Source organism: Scylla paramamosain, chromosome 11, assembly GCF_035594125.1.
Source record: "Scylla paramamosain isolate STU-SP2022 chromosome 11, ASM3559412v1, whole genome shotgun sequence".
Lineage (NCBI taxonomy): Eukaryota > Metazoa > Arthropoda > Malacostraca > Decapoda > Portunidae > Scylla > Scylla paramamosain.
This window is the reverse complement of record NC_087161.1, coordinates 4,471,038-4,493,259: the sequence shown is the minus strand read 5'-3', so window position 1 is coordinate 4,493,259 and position 22,222 is coordinate 4,471,038. Positions and strand designations below refer to the sequence as shown.

Below are 22,222 nucleotides of genomic sequence, written 5' to 3'. Positions count from 1 at the left end.
TTTCAAAGGCCGCAAAGATGATAATCGGGTTCTCAAGGGTGTTTCTCCTGTTACGAATATATAAATCTTGTTAATCTGTCATTATAACAATAAAAAAAAAAACAATCTTAAAAACTAGTATCACTTCAACTACAGACTTTTGAATATAGTAGATGTGTGGGACAGAAGTGTCTCAGAATATGGTACTGTATTGTGTTGAGAGACGGATCAGTGCATATTAAAATGTGGTTTATTCATACTATTCTTTATTTGTAAGTGAACTTACTGTCATAAATTTAAAAGTATTGGTAATTTCCATTCCTCACCTCCCTTTCCACTACCTGTGTCGTCTGGCATTCTTCTGGCACATTACACATGGTGTAAAGCTCCCTAGCTAGGTCAATGATTCTCCAGACTTATGTACATTACTTATACATTCAGTGTATATGATTTATAATAGTTATATAATCTGCAGTATCTACAGCTACTTTTTCGTACATTTGGCACCACAGCAGTTGAGAGAACTCGTGAGGAAAATAATACAAATAATCTTGTAAATGATCAGTCTAAGGTAAAGTAATCAATCTTAAAATACAAGGAAAATATTAATGAACAGTACTATATTTTTCCTCGGGATCAGTTTTGTGAGCAGAAAAGAAATTAGAACAATAATTAACTGATGAAAAGCAGGGATTGATAACAAACAAAAGTGTAAACATGATGAAGCGTGAAAGAGGTTCAGAGATATAAAGATATCAAAGATATCAAAGATAGCTACTTCTCAAATGTAACATGCTAAATTATGACATTATAGTCAATATAGTGTCATAATACGAAACAAGATCAAGGATATTCCTCAGAGTAAGGCAGTGTTGCCAGATCCTCGTAGATATCCGTAAATCTACAGAAATTATGTTACATCTCCGGATTAATCGAGCAATTCTTTTAGTACAGTCTTATTACACGAAAAATACTGCATTTTTATTATGTTATTTTTCACTATATATGCTTTAACACAAGTACCTGCGAATAAGCAAGATATGTAATAAGGCTATACAAGAATCTCCCGAATTTATACTCTCTTCTACAGAAATTTATAGACAATCTTGTTCATACTTTTACAATAAACTGCTACAAGAATACTAGTGTGTACAGGGGATAAGAGAACCCAAATGATTAAGGAATGATTAAATATGCAATGGTAGGAAAGGGATATAAGAATGAATAACATGAAACTAGAAAACTTGAGAGAATAAAAAAGGGGGTAAACGTGAGAAAGAAGGCGAGATCAAGCGACAAGATTAAGATTTTAAGGGGAAAGAAAAGATAGGAAGAAAGAGAAGAGAGCAGAAGAAGGAATGAGTAAGAATAATTAATTCAGAAAAGGAAATGGGTGGGTTAAGAAAGGGAATGGAAAGAGGAGCAAGAATCTTCTGATATTTTCTTTGCAACATCTGGCAACATAAATAAGCAGACGACGCGGCAAGGCACTGCACAGCGCGGCAAGGCAAGACTAGGCAGTGTTGTGGTGGTGACGGTGGCCGGACCAGCTGGGTAAACCTTGATTGTGAACCCCCACGTGACCACTGCACGCTATGCCAAGGCCAACGTGACGCAAATAACGGGCAGGTGAGGCACAAATTCATTAATTCATCTTTTTAATCGTAAACGTGATACCGATACTATCACCTGTCTGCCTGAGTACCTGTAATCACTGGTGTCTGAGTACCTGTAATCACCGGTATCTGAGTTTTCGTGTTGATCGTTTTGCCTGTAATCTTGGGTATGGGCAGCCCCGGCACACATGTGTAGGCCTTGACACGGTGCACCTCAGGTAAGTGACGCAACGCATTGCTTCTGGGCCGTTTTCCTTTAATCGCAGCCCACTGTGAGATGTTTATTCGTGTTTAATAGCCGCACCTAGACGCTATATTGTTTACACTTTGGAAAATCCATTGTTTTAATCCCCCTTCTTTCTTTTGATGTTTAGAGAGATTTTACACAGTGATTTTTTGATGCTGTGAGTTGTTATATATAGCAGTGAAAAAAAATAATACTTTTAGTTAGCTGAGAAATAAAGTGAAATGTAACGAAAATAAATAAAACAATAAAGATCATATTTGAGAATGATTTACGTAGATGCCTTTTCATTTTTTTTTTTTTTTTGAAGCACACTTTTCAAGCTTTTAAGACTTGTGTAAGGCAAAATCGTGAGGAAAATGTTTGTGTGTTTAGTTTAGTATGATTTTATTAAGGGACGCATATACACGTATCTGAAGCTTCCTACCTCTGTCATTACACAGAACGCTTCATTACGAGTGTTTTGAATGTAGTAGACGAAAATTGTACAAAAAAAAAAAAAAATAAATAAATAAATAAAATGAATAAATAAAATAAAATAGATAAATAAAAAAGATAAAATAAATAAATAAATAAATGCTAATATTGATTTTTCTCGTGTTTTGCGTGTATGTGAATGTAGATAGTGACAATAGAGTTATGTTTTGCGTGCGTGTGACTGTAGATAGTGGCAACAGACTGTGTCATATTTCAAGTGCGCGTGAATGTAAGCAGCGATGATAGTGTGTCATGTTTTGCGTGCGTGTGGCTGTATATAGTGACAAAAAAAAAAAAAAATAAATAAAAAAAATAAAAAAAAAATATATATATATATATATATATATATATATATATATATATATATATATATATATATATATATATATATATATATATATATATATATATATATATATATTAGGTTAGATTTTGCTACATTGGGTAAGGTTAGATTTGCTTTGGTCTTACTCGTCTCAATTATATATCAAAACCGTAAGAGAGAGAGAGAGAGAGAGAGAGAGAGAGAGAGAGAGAGAGAGAGAGAGAGAGAGAGAGAGAGAGAGAGAGAGAGAGATAGGGATGGTGGTAGATAGAGAAGGAGAGATTAGTTACCCCCCTCATCTGATTAGGTCGCCGTATCGTGAGTTTGCTGCCGTGTCAGGTGGTTAAAAATTGTCTTGATAATAGCGATAATGAATAATAAATAGAGTGGACAGTAGCAGAGTAGAAAAAAAAGAAGTTATTTGAGGGAGAATGCATACTAGGTTCATGAAAAAAGGTGTATTTAAACATCAGAAACAAAATATATATCAGAATCCGTGACTACATGCAGACCGTTATTTATTTATTTATTTATTTATCTATCTATTTATTTATTTTTTTCTTAGCCATACAAACAAGCACGTCATAATATACTTGATCGTTTCTCAGTAATTAAACCACTACTACATCATCCCCCCTGAGAGTGAATATGATTAATGGTTACCCAGTGATTTAAAACCTGCTATCCTCGAGGGGCGTGGCTTTCCTACATGCAGTCCTTCCTGTGGTGGTCTTTGCTGTGTGTGGTGTATAGATTCCGTCCTGTCACTGTTAACGCGCGCACCCTCATACACCTCAGCATCTTACCTCTACTTTTTTTTTTTTTTTTTTTTAGTGTGGCTTTCAAGTACATTTTTTTTTTCTTCTTCTTTTTTAATGCTTTTGGTGATACGTTTAGTGAGGATTTTGTATCATCAATGGGAAGGAAATAGAGAAGAAAATGCCCAACTAATTACTTCTGCGTTTCGATCCTTCCCGAGCCTTCCTCCCTTTTAATGCAAGAGGTGTTCTGGTCTAGGGGGAAAAAAAAGAAAAAAAAGGAGAAGAAGAAGAAGTATAAAAATGCCCACTGTAGGTGTAGTGTGGAAAGGTTAATCCAAAATTTGAGGAGTGTCTTGAAACCTTCTCTTGAAACAGTTCATGGCAAAGGTAGGAGGAAACACAAAGGCTGACAGGGAGTTCCAGAGTTTACCAGCTCATGTTTATAATTGAGCCGTGTGTGTGTGTGTGTGTGTGTGTGTGTGTGTGTGTGTGTGTGTGTGTGTGTGTGTGTGTGTTTTACGTCGTTTACTAAGAAAAGTTGAGTCAGATTTAAAACACACTGTCTTATCAACTCCCCTTCTGTAAGTGACTGTCTTCAGCCTCTCTCTGATCGCCGCAGTGTTGCATCTCTTGCTATCTTCTATCACTATTTTCATGCTAACTCTTCTTCTGCTCTCGCTAACTGCGTGCCTCCTTTCCTCCCATGGCCTCGCTGCACAAGACTTTCTACTCTCTCTCACCCCTATTCTGTCCACCTCTCTAATGCAAAAGTTAACCAGTATTCTCTATCATTCATCCCTTTCCTGGTACATTCTGGAACTCCCTGCCTGCTTCTGTATTTCCACCTTCCTATGACTTTCAAGAGAGAGGTTTCAAGACACTTATCCTCCATATTTGGGTGATTCTTTTGACCTTTATTTAGGGACTGGCGACTCAATGGGGCTTTTATCTATTTATTTATTTATTTATTTACTTATTTTTTGTTCTTTTGTTGCCCGAGACTGGTGCCCCTCTTTCACACACACACACACACACACACACACACACATCTCAGCAAATATTGACCGTACTTAACACTCCCATAATCCTCCCAGCCACTCCCTTACCCTCCTGAGGACAAGGCGGTGTTGAAGTCATACAGTAACACTCCATTGCTCTGTCCCAGCTTCCGTTCAGTCTTACGAATTCTTAGTAGCGATTTTATTTTTGTTTTTATTTTATTTATTTATTTATTTATTTGTTTTTTCAACGCTACCTTAGTGTGTCTTCAAGTGGAGCAGCCGTGAATGGGTGACGAGGAAAGAAAATGTGTGGGTTTTATGGATAATTGAAGGAGATTTTGAAGAAGAATTGTATCTCTCTCTCTCTCTCTCTCTCTCTCTCTCTCTCTCTCTCTCTCTCTCTCTCTCTCTCTCTCTCTCTCTGTCTAATTACTACCTAATTGTGTTATTGTATTATTTTCTTTTTTTATTTCAGCAAATTATCCTCGCAGATTAAAGAATAAACCTAAAATGTATCTTGATAATTATTTTCTAACAAGTTACAGACTCACTAAGATTATAAATTGAAACGACAAAAAAAAAAAAAAACATGATTGTGGCAGTGTGTATGAGTGTATGTGAGTATGTGAGTTAGTACCACCCACAACTAGAATGCGCAGTAAGGGGGAGAGAGAGAGAGAGAGAGAGAGAGAGAGAGAGAGAGAGAGAGAGAGAGAGAGAGAGAGAGAGAGAGAGAGAGATTTGACGAGATCCATGGCCTGTCTGGAGAGGGTTGTATAAGAAGCACGAAGGTCAGCATCCTCAACCCAGCGCCTCCTCGTGCTGGTGGGTGAAGCTGTCACGGGGAGAGGCAGCACTTGTGGCGGGAGGTTAAATGCAAGGACGGTACAACACCTTAAGGAGATGATAGGCGCTGAAGAAGGAGGAGGAGGAGGAGGAGAAGGAAGGGGTGTTGGGAAATAGTCAGTAAAGTTGTTATGGTAATATTTTGTTGATGATGATGTTGTTGTTGTTTTTGTTGTTGTTGTTGTTGTTGTTGTTGTTGTTGTTGTTGTCCTCCTCCTCCTCCTCCTCCTCCTCCTCAGAGCACACACGCAACAAGAAAGAGAAGGAGAGAGAGAGAGAGAGAGAGAGAGAGAGAGAGAGAGAGAGAGAGAGAGAGAGAGAGAGAGAGAGAGAGAGAGAGAGAATTTCACCGAAAACTGTATAAAGAAATCCTTTTCCCGCAATATTTAGATTTGACCAAATTATGAAAGATCTCTCTCTCTCTCTCTCTCTCTCTCTCTCTCTCTCTCTCTCTCTCTCTCTCTCTGTGGCACTGCACACCGAGGCACTGACCACGCATAAGAAGGCCACTGTGGTACACCATGTCTAGTCACCACACGGCACCGCTTGGCACTGCGCGCATCACCCGTGCCAGAGATAACGATTTCAGAGAGAGTAGTAGTAGTAATAATAGTAGTAGTAGTAGTAGTAGTAGTGAAAGTAGTAGTAGTAGTAGTAGTAGTAGTAGTAGTAGTAAAAGTAGTAGTAGTAGTAATAGTAGTAGTAGTAGTAGTAATAGTAGTAGTAAGAGGAGGAGGAGGAGGAGAAGGAGAAGTTATATTCTATTTTCTTCAATCATCAGATGGACTTGTTATACAATAAAAGGTGAAGATGCGGTCTAAGAAAGAATTAGGAAAGAAAGAAAACACTTTAGCCTTAGAACGTCTTCTTCTTCTTCTTCTTCTTCTTCTTCTTCTTCTTCTTCTTCTTTTCTTTATTATTATTATTATTATTATTATTATTATTATTATTATTATTATTATTATTATTATTATTAGTTAGCAGTTAGTGAGTTGGTTGGGGAAGGAGTGACAGATGGACGAGGGTGTCATGGAAATCCCAGACAGGTCAATAAATGCATGTTTTCTATATACTTTGTAAGGAGAAGATCTGAATACGGCTTACACCCCGACAGAGCTGCTGCTGCTGCTGCTGTTGTTGTTATTGCTACTACTTCTACTACTACTACTACTACTACTACTACTACTACTACTACTACTACTACTACTACTACTACTACTACTACTACTACTACTACTACTACTACTACTACTACTAATAATAATAATAATAATAATAATCATAATCATAATTTATCTCCTCTTTGTCGTCGTCGTACTCCTCCTCCTCCTCCTCCTCCTCCTCCTCCTCCTCCTCCTCCTCCTCCTCCTCCTCCTCCTCCTCCTCCTCCTCCTCCTCCTCCTCCTACTACTACAACTACTACTACTACTACTACTACTACTACCACTACTACTTCTACTACTACTATCATCACCACCACCACCACCACCACAACAACAACTACTACAAAATAGTAAATATATAATATAATAAATATAATGCTAAGTTTTCTTCTCCTCCACGTCTTCCTCTTCCCCCTCCCCTCTTAAGCCTACCCATCTACTCTAAATGTGCAAAAGTTCCCTCTGTGAGACCCGCCCTCCTTATCATTGCTGTATTACTTGCTCTGGGTCTTCTTAGCCTGGGAGGAACTGTGCACTGGCCTTGAGCGACAAATCAGTAATGGGTGGTGTGCATGTTCGTTGCCCGTATTCAGAATTCTTTGCTCTCACCACGACTATTTGCAAACGCCACAGAGATGATTAGCCGGGATCTCAAGAGTGTTTCACCTGTTAATAATGTAGAAATATTGTTAATCTGTCATTAGAACCATCAAAACACTCTTAAGAATCCTTTCAATTAGAACTTTCTGAATGTAGTGGATGTGATGCGCAGAAGTGTTTCATAACAATGGCCACGGGCGAAGCTTAGCATGGGAAAGGTGGGGAAAATACAGCGCAGGAACAACACAGGGAGAATCTGCTTATAAATGTCATTAGTTTAATCGGGGAAAAGAGTGTTCAAACCTCATATTTGGCCCTGTCCCTGAGGAACACCTGTCCAGGGAAAAGGCGCACCATGGAATGTGGGCGGCAAGGGTGTGGGCGTGTGTCCCCACACCAGCACAATGCTCGGTCACCCTTCTAGGCATGCCCTCATGCCTATAAAACATATGGGATGATGCAAGCACATTGAAACACACAATTCACATAATAAATACGCGCTTATCTGTGTAAGACACATGATATAGCCACACTATAGCCAAGCGCAAGGCTCACAGAACAAATACGTCAGAAAAGTGAGTTCGCACTGGCGAATCACGAAACTGACATAGCAGAGACGTCAGAAAAGAGAGCACAGTGGCCAGATACAAAACTCACACTAACTGTGACGTCAGCACAGCGAACACAGGCCAAGAAAACTAGGACAACACTAGAGGCCATAAAACAAGAGAACAAGGCGTTTCTATGCCAGATAAATTGCAAAATAACAATACACTGCAAAAATTATAGCACAGCACTAATAACGCACATGATGGCCCACGTGAGTGCAGAGGCGGCCACAAGAAGACACCACAGTTTGCAGCAGGAGACTGACGCTTGAGAAATCCACTCTTGGAACGACGGGATCAGCAGGAAAGCAGTCGAGCTGCGTCGGTGACGGCTTAAAAAGTCCAGACTTGAAACAAGGACTTGAACTCGTATGAGCACAGGCTGGCGGGGCAGGCTCGGCATAAAAACTTTGGAAGAGGCCCAGAAAGCATCTGAAGAAAGCACCGTAGACGTGTAGTAGCGTGGTAGTTTGCGTCGGTGACGGCTTAGCAGATAACCCAGAGAAGATGAAAGTAGATGGAGTAGCTGGCGGCGAGCAGGGCGCGTGGGCAGGAGTTGAGTAGCCAAGAAAACTCCATCTCACCGCTGCAAGGCAAGGCAGCCGGAGGTCCCTCGGGAAAGGCGCGCGCGCCATGGAATGTGGGCGGCAAGGGTGTGGGCGTGTTCCCACACCAGCACAAGGTTAAGAAACGCTGTCTTTTGGAGAATACTGAGTCTTTGACAAGCTGTAACTGGAACCATGAAAACATCCTTGAAAACCCCTGGTAACACCAATTGCACGGCGTCTGATAAACGTGGAGGACAGGCGCTGATGTTCAAGGATGTGCTCCCGGGAATCGCTCAAGGAAAGAAAGGAAAAATATGAATGATTTTTGCAGTCATACTAAACCCTTATCTCAGTTTCAATCAGTCGTGGCAGTGTTTGACATAGTAGTAGTAGTTAACAGATAATTTTTGGTATTATAAATGTTTGTGGGGGGCGGGGGGAGGGGCTCGGTCGATGAATTGAAAAGAATACTACCACTTGTTTACAATTATATAAGAGTGACTGTCTGATTATCACGACTGATTGGTTATATAACTGCTTGCATCATTGAGCTACATATATGAGTGATATCTATGCATTACTACTACTACTACTACTACTACTACTACTACTACTATCATATTAAATATTGTTATTATTATTATTATTATTATTATTATTATTATTATTATTATTATTATTATTACGATGATGTTGTTGTTGTTGTTGTTGTTGATGCTGTTGTTGTTATTGGTGTTAATTGCTCAAGAAGTGCACAGAGATGGGAATTGTTGAAGTTGGTGATTGTGGATAGAATAAATTGGAATTTGTTTTATTTTTACTTTTTTTTCCCCATTTCAAAAGAAGGACAAACAACAGCAGACTTATTGGCCCTTACGTGTGTTCTCTAGCTGTGCTCTCATGTATAGAAGCGTTGTTGTTAATTATAAATGTAAAACTACTACATATTTGTGCATGAATTTTGCAAACAGTTCACACAGAAAGAAGATGGCATAAAAAAAAAAAAAAATAGATGAATAAATAAAATAAATAAAATAAACAGGTGAATAAATAGACAAAATGAAATAGTGCAGATAAAGAAATGCCGAGAGAAACCGTAAAATATGAACCAAAACAGGAAAAAAAAAGTTGAACAGTAAAGGGATGTAAACTGTGGATGTTATGAAGTCATGAAGAGAGGAGGAGGAGAAGGAGGGAGAGGAAGAGGAAGAAGAGGAGGAGGAGAGGATGAAGGTTGGGGAGATAAAGTGACCGTGACAGAGTAATGGTGATATTGGCGCAATGACAATGAAACGAATGAAAATAATGAGATAATAGTGATGTAGCTTGAATGTGTGTGTGTGTGTGTGTGTGTGTGTGTGTGTGTGTGTGTGTGTGTGTGTGTGTGTGCACGCGCGCCCTCGTTCTTAACAGTTGACATGTGCATGCAAGTATAGACGCATACTTTTTTTGTTTTCTTGAGAGAGAGAGAGAGAGAGAGAGAGAGAGAGAGAGAGAGAGAGAGAGAGAGAGAGAGAGAGAGAGAGAGAGAGAGAGAGTAGGCTTGGCGTACTGACAGGAATGGGAAGAGGAGGTGAGAGGGGAGAGGGAGAGAGAGGGAGAGCGAAATAGCAAGGGAGAGGGTTGAGAGTAGCATTGCATCATCACAGAGTCAGCTGATGCAACATACGCTCTCCCTCGTGCTCTCTCTCTCTCTCTCTCTCTCTCTCTCTCTCTCTCTCTCTCTCTCTCTCTCTCTCTCTCTCTTTCTCTCTCTCTTGGCCCTGTCACTCCCTCGCTCTGGTTCTCTTTTACTTCGGCGCCATCCAACAGGTGTGTGTGTGTGTGTGTGTGTGTGTGTGTGTGTGTGTGTGTGTGTGTGTGTGTGTGTGTGTGTTGTGCCCGAGGTGTTGCATGGATTTGGTATTTAAAGGCTACTGGAAACTCACAAATATTTGCAAATTTTAATGATTTACCTCTATTTATTTACATTTCTTATAAGTCACCATGAAAATTCTTACTCGCATTCATCTTTTGTTTGTTCAAAGTTATTTAGTGAAACGATATTTTTCAACATATTCATTAATTAATGGAATCATCGTGCAAGAACACAGACAATATCAAATTCATAAACACAGCTAATATTCAATCAGTGCAATTAATGTTCAGGTAGAAAAAAAAAAAAAAAAACACGTGTTATCAGCACCACATCAGTTACCGTAAATATTCCGTAATTAAGTAAGTCTTCGCACACCATGCAAACTTATCATACCAAAGATAAAACATGTAAATATCCTACTCCTCCTTTAATAACATAATTTCTAGACTGCATTACACTTTCAAGTTCCACTCACTTTAAGCTATTCCGTCCATCTCGACCCCTCTCGGGTCAGGCCCTGTGGAACTTGTGCCTCTCTGTCTGCTACTACCCAATTCTCCCTGTCACTCTCTATATACAACTATTTGGGACTGCCTGTTTCCCTCAGAAAATTTTCTTTCTTTTCGTAACATTTAACGTATATAGTATTCACGTTTCTCATTCACGCATTACGATCCGGTCACAGGCGTGGTGCTTGATACAGTGCGCCAGTCAGTGTATAGGGAAGCTTAAGTAGGCGTTAGCATGTTTCCATATGTATACTTTTTTTCCTCGATTGCTTTCTGGCCGACTTTCTCTTATCGATCACTTTCTCCGCCTTGTCCTCCATATCATTAACTTTAATTCCCTTTTGTCCCAGGTTGTCTTCATCCATGTAGTGTTGTGGCCGCCTTCCTGTTGCTGTGTCCTGCGTTTGTCCTTTGTCTTTGTTTGTTTATCCGATTTCTTCTCCAGAGTTCCCTTGTGTGAATTTTCCTTCCAGTGAGGTGAGCAGTTCTATTTTCATTCGTCGTCTCCATTTCTCTTTTCTTACTCGTTTTTCGTATCTTCTCTTCTTTTTCTTCCTTCTTTCATAATGCATTATTATATACTGTTGTGTGGGGTCACCACATGTGTGTGTATGTGTGTATACTACTACTACTAGTACTACTACTACTACTACTACTACTACTACTATTACTACTACTACTACTACTACTACTACTACTACTGCTACTACTACCACCACCTATTATCATCATCGTTGTCGTCGTTGTTACTGGCAGAAGCAGTAGTAGTAGCTCTCTCCCTCTCTCTCTCTCTCTCTCTCTCTCTCTCTCTCTCTCTCTCTCTCTCTCTCTCTCTCTCTCTCTCTCTCTCTCTGTGTGTGTGTGATGGTTAAGATTTCATACGTATTGTACAAAACAGAAGTGCTCTCATTGCTGTGAGGTCTTGTACATTGCAGTAGAAGAGCTAAGGCTGTTTTTGGGATGGACTGTTGATCTGGCTGTACTGTACTGCAACGTGCAGTACGTCTTTCACTTGGTGACGCTGGCCTCTCCTCACTACGAGATTTACGTATCTTCTCCTTGGCTCCTTTATTTTGTACGATACTTATTCGGCTTCTTCAGAGGCTGAAAACATTCAGTTAAAGGAGAGGCGTTGACCAGACGAAATGCGTTTGATTCCACCATGTATGTGAAATGTACTCCATACGTGAATGGATAAGGCCCCTATACAGCGTTAAGAGCTGGGGAGGGGAGAGGGTGAGAAAAATGGTTTTAGCGAAGGACGAAATGTGAAGTTTCTAGGTTTCGAGGGTGTTCAGTGTAGAAGAGGGAGACAGTGTGTCACTGAAGGAGAGAGGATAGTTATCTAGAGGACTGTGTCGAGTTGATAGATGGAGGAACTGATTTTTTGAGGCACTGGACAACACTAAGTTTGCGCTGGCCCAATAAAAAAAAAAAAATAGAAGGATGAGAAGTCGGACGTACTGTGACTGTTTTATATCGCCTTTTTCATTGAGTTTCCATGATGCTGTGAATATGAAATAATGGCACATGACAGAGAAAGCCATTCCGAACACGGTGATGCTACCAGACTTCAGATAAGGCAGAAAGAAAGCGAGGTGAGCAACGTTTCATCCCAGCAGCACTGCAGCAGGTGCAAGACGGTCGCGGCCTGATACACGGGATGCACGCGTGCCGCTGCTGCCTCGCGCCACAGTTTGGAGTGCATGCTGCTTATCGCCTCTGCTATCTGCTTTATCCAATATTTGATAATGCCACTGTGTTGAAGAAAATTTTTATGTCACTTCATCTCATTATCTTGCTTATTCTCCACAAATTTTAACTTTAACAAATCTACTATCATTCTTCTGTCCAGCGATCAGGAAGCCAAATAAGTGTTGCTTAAAATATGGAAGAAAACGAATAGATGTAAAATTTAGGTGGAGGTCACTAGAACCGTAAAAAAACATCCTTAAAAAAACCTGTCACTTTAATTATATACGTAGAGCCTTCAGGAAGTGGTGGAGATGAGGCGCAAAAGTGTTTCAGAATCCACAGACTGAGCCACTGTCTTGCCAACAAAGATATGCTGTTGCTGTAAGCCACGAATGAATAAGCTGAAGTCATGCGTAATTACAACAATCCTTTTAATATTCATGTCCACTTCTCTACTCCTGTCTCTACATCCTGATAGGGATGGGAGGGGGGAACGGGAGTTACAGTACGTAGTGGGGGAGTAGGTGGAGAGGAAAGCTACCTCTCTTCATAGCAACAGTGATATGAGGAAGGGAAGGGGGAGAAGAAAGGGGCAACAAAGGAGGGGTTGGGGAAGGCAGTGGGGGGGAAGAGGGGAGATGAGGGGTTGAAGGTAACAATAGTGGACGTGATTGCATTGTTCATGAGCTTGCTTACCCATGATTCTCTCTCTCTCTCTCTCTCTCTCTCTCTTAGCTTTTTAAAATTTTGTGGTTGATAATTTTGTGTTTGAGTGATTAATTTGCGTTTTCTTTCTTTCTTTCTTCTTCTATGATTTTACATATTAACACTAGAACTCATTATCATTCTTGTCTCTTACCTACAGAATTTTCTCACTTGACAAGACCCAACACCACAAAATCACCCTCTACATTCTCTCTCTCAGTGCCCGCCTTCACCATCCCCCGTCAGCACACTCAGTCCCAGACAAACCTTGGGTCCCCACCTTCTGCAGCCCCTCACCATGGACACGTGGCTGCGGACGTGCCTGCTGTTGTGCCTCTACGGGTTCTTCAAGGAGCTGCGTCCCTCGGAGCCCTTCCTGACGGAGTACTTGAAGCAGCCCCCGATGAACCTGACTGATGATGAGGTGAAGATGAGTGTTCTTTGATTCACTTTAGGCTATTTTTTTTTTTTTTTTAGACTCCTCCTCCTCCTCCTCCTCCTCCTCCTCCTCCTCCTCCTCCTCCTCCTCCTCCTCCTCCTTCTCCTTCTCCTTCTTCTTCTTCTTCTTCTTCTTCTTCTTCTTCTTCTTCTTCTTCTTCTCCTCCTCCTCCTCCTCCTCCTCCTCCTCCTCCTCCTCCTCCTCCTCCTCCTCCTCCTCCTCCTCCTCCTCCTCCTCCTCCTCCTCCCAAATGGATTATCCAAAGTTGGAGGATAAGTATCTTGAGACCTTTCTCTTGAAAGAGTTCAAGTCACAGGAATGAGAACATACAGAAGCAGATAGGGAGCTCCAGAGTTTACTTGAAAAAAGGATGAATACTAGAGAATACTGGTTAACTGTTGTATTAGAGAGGTGGAAAGGATAGGGATGAGAGAAAATAGAAAGTTTTGTGCAGCAAGGCCACAGGAGAAGGGGAGGTGAGCAGTTAGCAAGATCAGAGGAGCAGTTGGCATGAAAATAGCAGTAGAAGATAGCAAGAGATGCAACATTCCAGCAAAGAGAGAGAGGCTAAAAATAGCTAGTTAGTTGTTAAAGAAGAATAGATCAAATTAGAGACTCCTCATTTCCTTCTCTGGTAAACCCTGGAAGTCCCTGTCTGCTTCTGTATTTCCTCCTTTCCATGATTTGAACTCTTATAAGAGGGAAGTTTCAAAATGTTTATCCTCCAATTTTGGATGGCACTTTTTGACCTTTCTTTTGGGACTGGCACCTCAGTGGGCCTTTTCTTTTTTGCTGTTTTTGTTGCCTTGGCCAGTATCCTGCTTACATAAAAAAAGTACACAAATTAAGATTCAGTTGTGATACATCCTTCACCTGACCTCTCCTGTCCCTCCCAGCTGACATATGAGGTGTACCCTGTGTGGACCTACTCGTACCTGTCCCTGCTGGTGGGGGTGTTCCTGCTGACGGATCTGCTGCGCTACAAGCCGGTCATCGTGGCGGAGGGCATCGGCTATGTGATCACCTGGTCACTGCTGCTGTGGGCACGAGGGGTGCCCGCCATGCAGTTCATGGAGTTCATGTATGGCATTGCCACCTCCACAGAAGTCGCTTACTACACCTACATCTACGCCAAGGTGGCTGGCAAGTTCTACCAACGGGTCACCAGCTACACCCGTGCTGCTATTCTCACAGGCAGGTTCCTCTCTGCTGTGCTGAGTCAGGTGAGTGTGGTGGTGGTGGTGGTGGTGGTGGTGGTGGTGGTCTATATGTACTATCTGTGGTGCAGCCAGCCTGGAAAGATAATCTTTTTTTTTTTCTATGTAAGAGGGGCACTGGCCAAGAGCAACAAGATGAGTGAAGAAAAAATCCACTGAGGTGCCAGTTCCAAAAGAAAGGTAAAAAAGATAATCCAGAATTGGTGAATAGGTGTCTTGAAACCTGCCTCGTGAAAGAATGTATCCAGGTGTCATGCCTCCTTTTGGACCATCATGGAGACACTGAGAAATCTATCTAAAGGTAGGATGAATTTCTTTACCATGAGAGGAATCCCAGTAAGGCATTGAACTGTTGACTTGGAGGTGTAGAGTATGACTACACAGTCACAAGATGACATGATTAGGAGTACAATATGTGTCTCTTAAATCCCTGAGTACCATGAATGTGGGGAGGCAGCTATGAAGAAATCCTGTCTTCCACAAGGCCCTACTTCCATCACCTAGTCTCAGTGTGCTACTTGTCACTCTCTTGCCAGTATTATGAAACACTTTGCTGTCTCACCACAACTATTTTCAAAGGCCACAGAGATGATATGTCAGGTTCTAAAGAATGTCTCTCCTGTTAATAGTGTAGAAATCTTGTCATCTTTCTTTAGAACCATAAAAACTGAAAACCTGTGTAACTTTAACTTGAGGCTTTTGAAATTGGAAGTTTGGGCAGAAGTGCTTCAGAATATGGTCCTAAGTAGGATGACAGTCTAATGTGTCATGCCCCCAGAAGGGAAGGATGAATTGGCCATGGGAGATATGGGAGGTGAACCTTGGCAGGTCTCTCAGAGTGGTATAAGTGGACAGTATAGACATGGGAGGCAGGCAACTCTTTGAATACTGTGACGCACACCATCCATCTTCTCACCACAACTTTTTTGTAGATCTGTCTATTTATTTATATATTATTTACTAATTTATTTTGTTTTTCTATTTATTATTTTTTGTTGTTTTTGTTGATTAAGATTTGCATATATTGCCTCAAGATACTTCTCAAACTTTGGTTAAACATTATATATATATATATATATATATATATATATATATATATATATATATATATATATATATATATATATATATATATATATATATATATATATATATATATATATATATATATATATATATATATATTGTTGTTGTTCTTGGCCAGCACTCTTACATTGAAAGGAAATATGTATTGTATGTTGTAGCTGTTTAGCATCCAAGTTAAGACACTAATATCCATCTGTCAGGGAGCTTTGGCTTAACAGACTGTGCTGGTGCTTGTATATTTGTAATGTTTTCTCTGTATGATGATAGCAATAAATGTACTTTAACCACTTATATTCACCCACCCTCTCCCCACCCACGTGTATTTACATTTACTTACTTTACTTTACCTTACTTTACTCCATCCACAGGTACTGACTCACACTGGCGCCATGAGTTACCACGACCTCAACTATGTGTCGCTGGCCAGTGTGAGTGTGGCGTTCATCCTTGCCTGCCTGCTGCCCTCTGTGTCCACCAGTGTCTATTTCCACCGCCAGCAGTACTATGTCCCCACCAGCGAGGGCAACAGCACCATCCAGCTTAGCCCAGTGCACCAAGGGCAGGATGGCAGTGGTGATGGTGCTGGTGGTGGTGCTGTTGGTGGTGCTGGTACTGGTGAATCGTGGATGGCTAAGTTTAAAAAGGTTGGTGTTTAGGGTAGGGAGAGAGAGAGAGAGAAAGAGAATTCTTTGACTTGAAATACAGAATATTGATACATGTGGTCTTTTGCAGTTGTATTAATTATTAACAGCTCTAGTTTACTGACAAAGCACTAGCTATATTGTAAGAAATGTATCTAATATATATATATATATATATATATATATATATATATATATATATATATATATATATATATATATATATATATATATATATATATATATATATATATATAAGCAAAAAAACACAATTAAAACACTCAAGTTGGGACCCCAAGATTTGATATCCACTTGTATTCATTTGCACCACTTGTGACCACCACCAGGTGCTGACGCTGATGATGGACGACTTCAAAGTGGCCTACAGCAACAAGTACCTGCTGAAGTGGTCAGTGTGGTGGGCCTTCGCCACCTGTGGGAACTTTCAGGTGGGGAACTACATCCAGCCACTGTGGGAGCAGGTGCTGCCCGTGGAGAAGGGGGAAACGTTGTACAATGGTGCTGTGGAGGCTACCCAGACCCTGCTGAGTGAGTGCTATGTGCTGGGACAGAGTGTGGCTTGAATTATATAAGAACATAAGAAAATAAGGGAAGCTGCAAGAAGCCATCATGCCTACATGTGGCAGTCCCTGTGTAAAACATGCCTACTTATTGCCACTTATCATCCCTATCCATAAATTTGTTTAATCTTTTCAAGCTCCCTAATGACTCAGCACTAACAACCTGATTACTGAGGCCATTCCATTCATCTACCACTCTGACTGAACCCATTATTTCTTGTTCTATCCTGATTACTGAGCCTGAGAATTTTGCTTGTGTCACCCTTGCTATGTCCCCTATACTACTTAAAGACTGCTGTCAGGTACCCTCTTAACTTAAGCCTTGCCTTGGTCTTTAGTGTGGTTTAGGTTAGGTTTGGTTAAGTTAGGTTAAGTTAGTTTGGGTTTATTTAGGTTAGGTTAAGTTAGGTTAGATTAGATAAAGTTAGGTTTAGTTAGGTTAGGTTACATCACACCTTGAAGTCATCACTCCTCCCATCCCCAGGTGCTCTAGGTTAAATAAGGTTAGGTTATGTCACACCTTTAACCAATTACCAATCACTCCTCTGCCATCCCCCAGGTGCTCTGTCAGCCTTCGGAGTGGGGTACGTGCACCTCAACTGGGAGCTGCTGGGGGAGGGGACGCTGGCGGTGATCTCCATTCTGGACGGGGTGTTGCTGGTGGTGATGGGCCTCAGCTACAACATCATAGTTTCCTACAGCAATTACATCGTCTTCCGGGTCTCCTACCAAGTCCTCATCACCATCGCCAGGTGAGCTCAGGTGGCTGGGAGAGGTGGTGATGATGGGTGAAGAAGAGAGGGTGAGAGTGAGGAGGTTAGGTGATTAGATGTGGTAGGCATGTGATGATGGGGAAGAGAGAGTGAGGGTGAGGTTATGATAAGAAGAGGCTGGGTTGTGATGTGTGGTGATAGGGAAGGGTGGTGAGACTGGTGTTGGTGATGGGTGAGGAAGGGAGGGTGACAATAAAGGATGTTATGAAGGGATGAGGCAGGTATTATGGTGATGTGTGGTGATGAGACTGGTTATGGTGATGAGGAAGGAAGATTGAGGGTGAAGGAGATGTTATGGTAAAATGAAGCATGGTGTATGATGTGTGGTGATGTGAGGGAAAGTTATAACCATTGAAGGTATAAAGATTCACCCATTACCATTAAAGTGTGTTCCCCATTCTTTCCTTCCATCACTACCACTATTCACCCCATGTCCCTCTCTCCCATCCCCACCATAGGTTTTACAGCCCCCATTGCCAGCAGTGGAGTGGAATACATTAGAGAAGTGGTAAGAAGATAAAAAAAATGAGATGGTTTGGTCACATAGTAAGAAGAGAAGACCACAGGAACTGATTATGAGAGCCTGAAGGAAGCCAGTTGAGGGAAGATGATTAAGGGGAAGACAGAGGGTGAGATGGAGGGATGGAATTGTGGTAGAATGGCAAAGGATGGGAGTCACAAGGGACAGAAACAACTGAAGGAAACTCGTACATGGCACCAACCCCTCACTCCTGGGAAACAGTGAAAGGAAAAGAAGAAAATTGCCTATCCCAAGTGTTCATATCATTAGTACCCCATTCCTCTTCCCCCCCCACAGCTACCAGGTGGCCAAGAACCTGCGGGAGGACAGCTATGGCCTGGTGTTTGGGATCAATATGTTCATGTCACTACTGCTGCAGTCGCTCCTCACGCTGATTGTGGTACAGGTGTTGCAGCTGTCGCCACACACTCAGGTGAGCTGCCATGCCATACCACACCTGCATACACCAACACACATACTTATACACACACACAAATAGAAACCTGGAATGATTTGAAGGAAGAGGTGGTTGCGGCAAACACTGTACATGTGTTTGAGTAGAAACTGAATAAATATGGATATGGAGATGGGGCAAAATGAGTTTTGGTTCATCCCCTGTACAATACAACTAGGTAAATGCATATACATACAGATGAACAGTCATGTCATACCACACCTGCATACACCAAATAGTAGTAATAGTAGTAGTAGTAGTTTTTTGACAACCATTTTCCATTAAAATTATTCACAAAATATAGAATTCAGAGAGTGTCAAAATGAATCATGCAGTCTTCATTAGTATCAGTTGAAATATAAATACTTGGCTTAAGGTTAATAAAATAAGCAATAAAATCTGAACCATCTAATTTGAACCCTAAAATTAACACTCTAAAGTAGTAGTAGTAGTAGTAGTAGTAGTAGTAGTAGTAGTAGTAGTAGTAGTAGTAGTAGTAGTAGTAATAGTAGTAGCAGTATGTTGTCATTTCAAGACACTTATCCTCCAGTTTTAAATGATCTTTTTGACCTCTCTTTAGGGATTGGCATTTCAGTAGACATTTTTCTTTTTTTAACACTTTTTGTTACCCTTGGCAGGTAGCCATCTTACATTAAAAAGTAGCAGTAGTAGTAGTAGTAGTAGTAGTTCACTGACAAAAAAATAGTAGTTCATTGACAAAAATAAAAAAATAGTAATAGTTGTAGTTCACTGACAAAAAAAAAATAGTAGCAGATCATTGATGAAAAACAGTAGTAGTAATATTTCATTGACAAAAAAAAGTAGTAGTTGTAGTAGTAGTAGTAGTAGTAGTAATTAATTAACAAAACACACACACACACACACACACACACACACACACATATCGTGTAGTGTAGTGGTCAGCACACATAGCTCACAGCTAAGAAGGCCCGGGTTTGTGTCCTTGGCATGGAAAGGCAAATGGGCAAGCCTCTTAATGTGTAGCTGCTGTTCACCTGGCAGCAAGTAGGTATGGGATTTAACAAGTAGGTATGGGATCTAACCCGAGGATTTGCGACCTTGCTGTCCCAGTGTGTGGTGTGAGTGGTCTCAGTCCTACCCAAAGATTGGTCCATACGAACTCTGAGCTCTTTTTGTATGCGAATGAATGTAGGTGAATGACACACACACACACACACACACACACACACACACACACACACACACACACACACACACACACACACACACACACACACACACACACACACACACACACACCTTCCTAATGTACTCCCTCCCGTTCCCTTACAGTTCATCGTGTATGGTGTGTACTTCCTGGTACTGGCATTACTATTCCTGACACTCTCCATACAATCCCTGAGTCGCATGGGGTGTGCTGGGATACGGGAGGCTGGCATGTGGGAGCAGCAGCCCATCACACACCCTCAGGAGGCGCCACTGGGGTGTGTTGAGTCTGTCTGAGTGTGTGAGAGTACAGGTCATATTCTGAAACACTTCTGCACAACACCTCCACTACATTCAAAAGGCTCTGTATAGTTGAAGTTACATGAGTTTTTAATGATGTATTTATGGTTCTAGTGACAGATTTACAATATTTCTATGTTATTAAAAGGAGAAACAATATTGAGAACCTGGCTAATCATCTCTGTTGCCTTTGAAATAGTCATGGTGAGGTTACAATGGTTTTTAGTGGTTTTTATTGTTCTTGTGACAGATTGATAACATTCTACATTATTGGCAGGAAAGACACTCTTGAGAACCGGGTTAATCATCTCTGTGGCCTTTGAAACTAGTTGTGGTGAGAGAGCGAGGTGTTTCAGAATACAGGCTGTTGTGTTGTGTGTATGTTGATGCACTTATGGACTCAAGTAATCAGGGAAAACATAGATAGGCTGGGATGCAATCCTGGCCTTATGTAAACTGCTTTCCTATCCATGCATTTATCACCAGAATTACTCAATGATTGTTGGACTCTGTTTGATGGGAGCATTGCTAATCACAGGATCTGAATGGATACAGGAAGACACATGAGCTAAGTACTGTAGGTATTAGTGAACACAATTTTAAGACGTACATAAATTTTAACAATGATCTGCTATTCCATGTAGTAGTGTTGTTGTGGAGGGAAGGTGGTGATCATGTTATAGCTCCTGTTACCTGTTAAACGTGGATGGATTAAGAAAATATTAGCTTATCCATTGCTGTATATCAATAATTGTTATTTGTTATGCATATACTGTTTATTTACTTTTTTTTTCCATAATTTACTTGTGATTATGAAAGTGGAGCCTTTTAATTACTCATGATGTCTGTGCTGTGTGTGTGTGTGTGTGTGTGTGTGTGTGTGTGTGTGTGTGTGTGTGTGTGTGTGTGTGTGTGTGTGTGTGTGTGTGTGTGTGTGTGTGAGAGTGAGACAGAGCCGAGTGAGGCATGGTTTTTTCATGGATGTCCTGCTGATGTAAGATAATATTCAAATGCATCATGTGTGCCTTGATGTCCTGCAGCAGGGATCCTGGTGCTGCCATGCCACAGAGGCTCTATTGCAGCTTACAGGGAAGCTCTGACAGGCTTGGCCTCTGGAGAGCACTGTGAGGCACATGAGACACTGGTGGTCTCAGTTATGGGTGTGCTGCTTGCTGTGTAGCTCAGAGCACTTCTGGCCAATAAGTGACTTGGGTAGGCCTCCACCTCCCAACTATCACATTGCCCATAGCAGGTGATGCAGGCCTTGGTCCTCTCCTTCATCTGCATGTGCTGATTACAGAGAAGGGATACAGTGTATGTATGTAGTTTTATAATTGTTGGCAGCACATCTTTATTTGGACTAGTCGCTCTTATTTGTAACCATTTGCAAAACCTGGGCAGTCAAATTAAAGTTAATTTGTCACAGAGGTATTGATTCCCACAGAAGGGACTGGCCACTCTTATTTGCAACCATTTGTAAAATCTGAGCAATCAAATGAAAGTTCATTTATCAGAGGTCATTGGGTGGTGGTCCTCTGTTCACACTGCCTTGGTCTAGGCATGTCTTGGTACATTCCAACAGTGGCTTGCACAGCTTCACCAGCCACCACACTCAATCCAAGACTTGAGGATGTCAGCAGTGACAGGAAGGTACCTGTGCTCTATCTCCTCCATACTGTGCTGACCCTCTTGGTTGAGTTCTAAGAGAGTACAGATGCTGTTGATTCACAAACTCTGGAACTCCCTGGCTGCTTCTGTATTTTTCCCTTCCTACGAAATGAAATTTTTTTTCAAAGGGGGAGATCTCAAGACATGTCTCTAAATTTAGTTGAACCTTTTGGCTCTTCTTTAGGGACTAGTACTTCAGAAGGCCCTTTTTAATACTGTATATACAGTATTTCATTGCCTTTGACCGGTACCCCTCTTACATAAAAAATGTGCATTGCAGTACCTTAGAGAAGCAGGTGGCAGTCCCATTTCACATTTAGTTCAGCACAAGTCCACCTCTTAGTGCTTTTGTGTGCAGCAGTGATACTCCCTCATGCATGTCAGTGCCTCAGCAGTCATGTGGCAGCTTGGCATGATCTG

General features: G+C 41.2%; 1 protein-coding gene across 3 annotated transcripts; it reads left to right on the top strand.

Moving 5' to 3' along the window:
• Positions 1-1,447: 1,447 nt before the first annotated feature.
• On the top strand, positions 1,448-20,952 carry LOC135104848 (thiamine transporter 2-like). Of its 3 annotated transcripts, none has more exons than XM_064012528.1 (8): positions 1,448-1,608; positions 13,225-13,359; positions 14,271-14,597; positions 16,046-16,321; positions 16,666-16,867; positions 17,459-17,651; positions 18,490-18,625; positions 19,961-20,952. In XM_064012528.1, exons 2-8 carry the CDS (start codon positions 13,234-13,236, stop codon positions 20,129-20,131), a joined length of 1,431 nt encoding a protein of 476 aa, XP_063868598.1. In that variant the 5' UTR covers positions 1,448-1,608; positions 13,225-13,233; the 3' UTR covers positions 20,132-20,952. The 3 variants fall into 3 exon arrangements, with proteins under 3 accessions (XP_063868598.1, XP_063868596.1, XP_063868597.1); XM_064012526.1 differs by having other exon boundaries at positions 1,450-1,608; positions 13,156-13,359; XM_064012527.1 differs by lacking the exon at positions 1,448-1,608 and adding an exon at positions 1,696-1,813 and having other exon boundaries at positions 13,156-13,359.
• The last annotated feature ends 1,270 nt before the right edge of the window (positions 20,953-22,222 follow it).

Excerpts from the sequence above, each read along its gene's own strand:
- LOC135104848 (XM_064012528.1), top strand. The coding sequence starts at position 13,234 with ATGGACACGTGGCTGCGGACGTGCCTGCTGTTGTGCCTCTACGGGTTC. Across the intron at positions 13,360-14,270 it reads TGAACCTGACTGATGATGAG|CTGACATATGAGGTGTACCC; the intron begins GTGAAGATGAGT and ends TGTCCCTCCCAG. Across the intron at positions 16,868-17,458 it reads GGCTACCCAGACCCTGCTGA|GTGCTCTGTCAGCCTTCGGA; the intron begins GTGAGTGCTATG and ends GCCATCCCCCAG.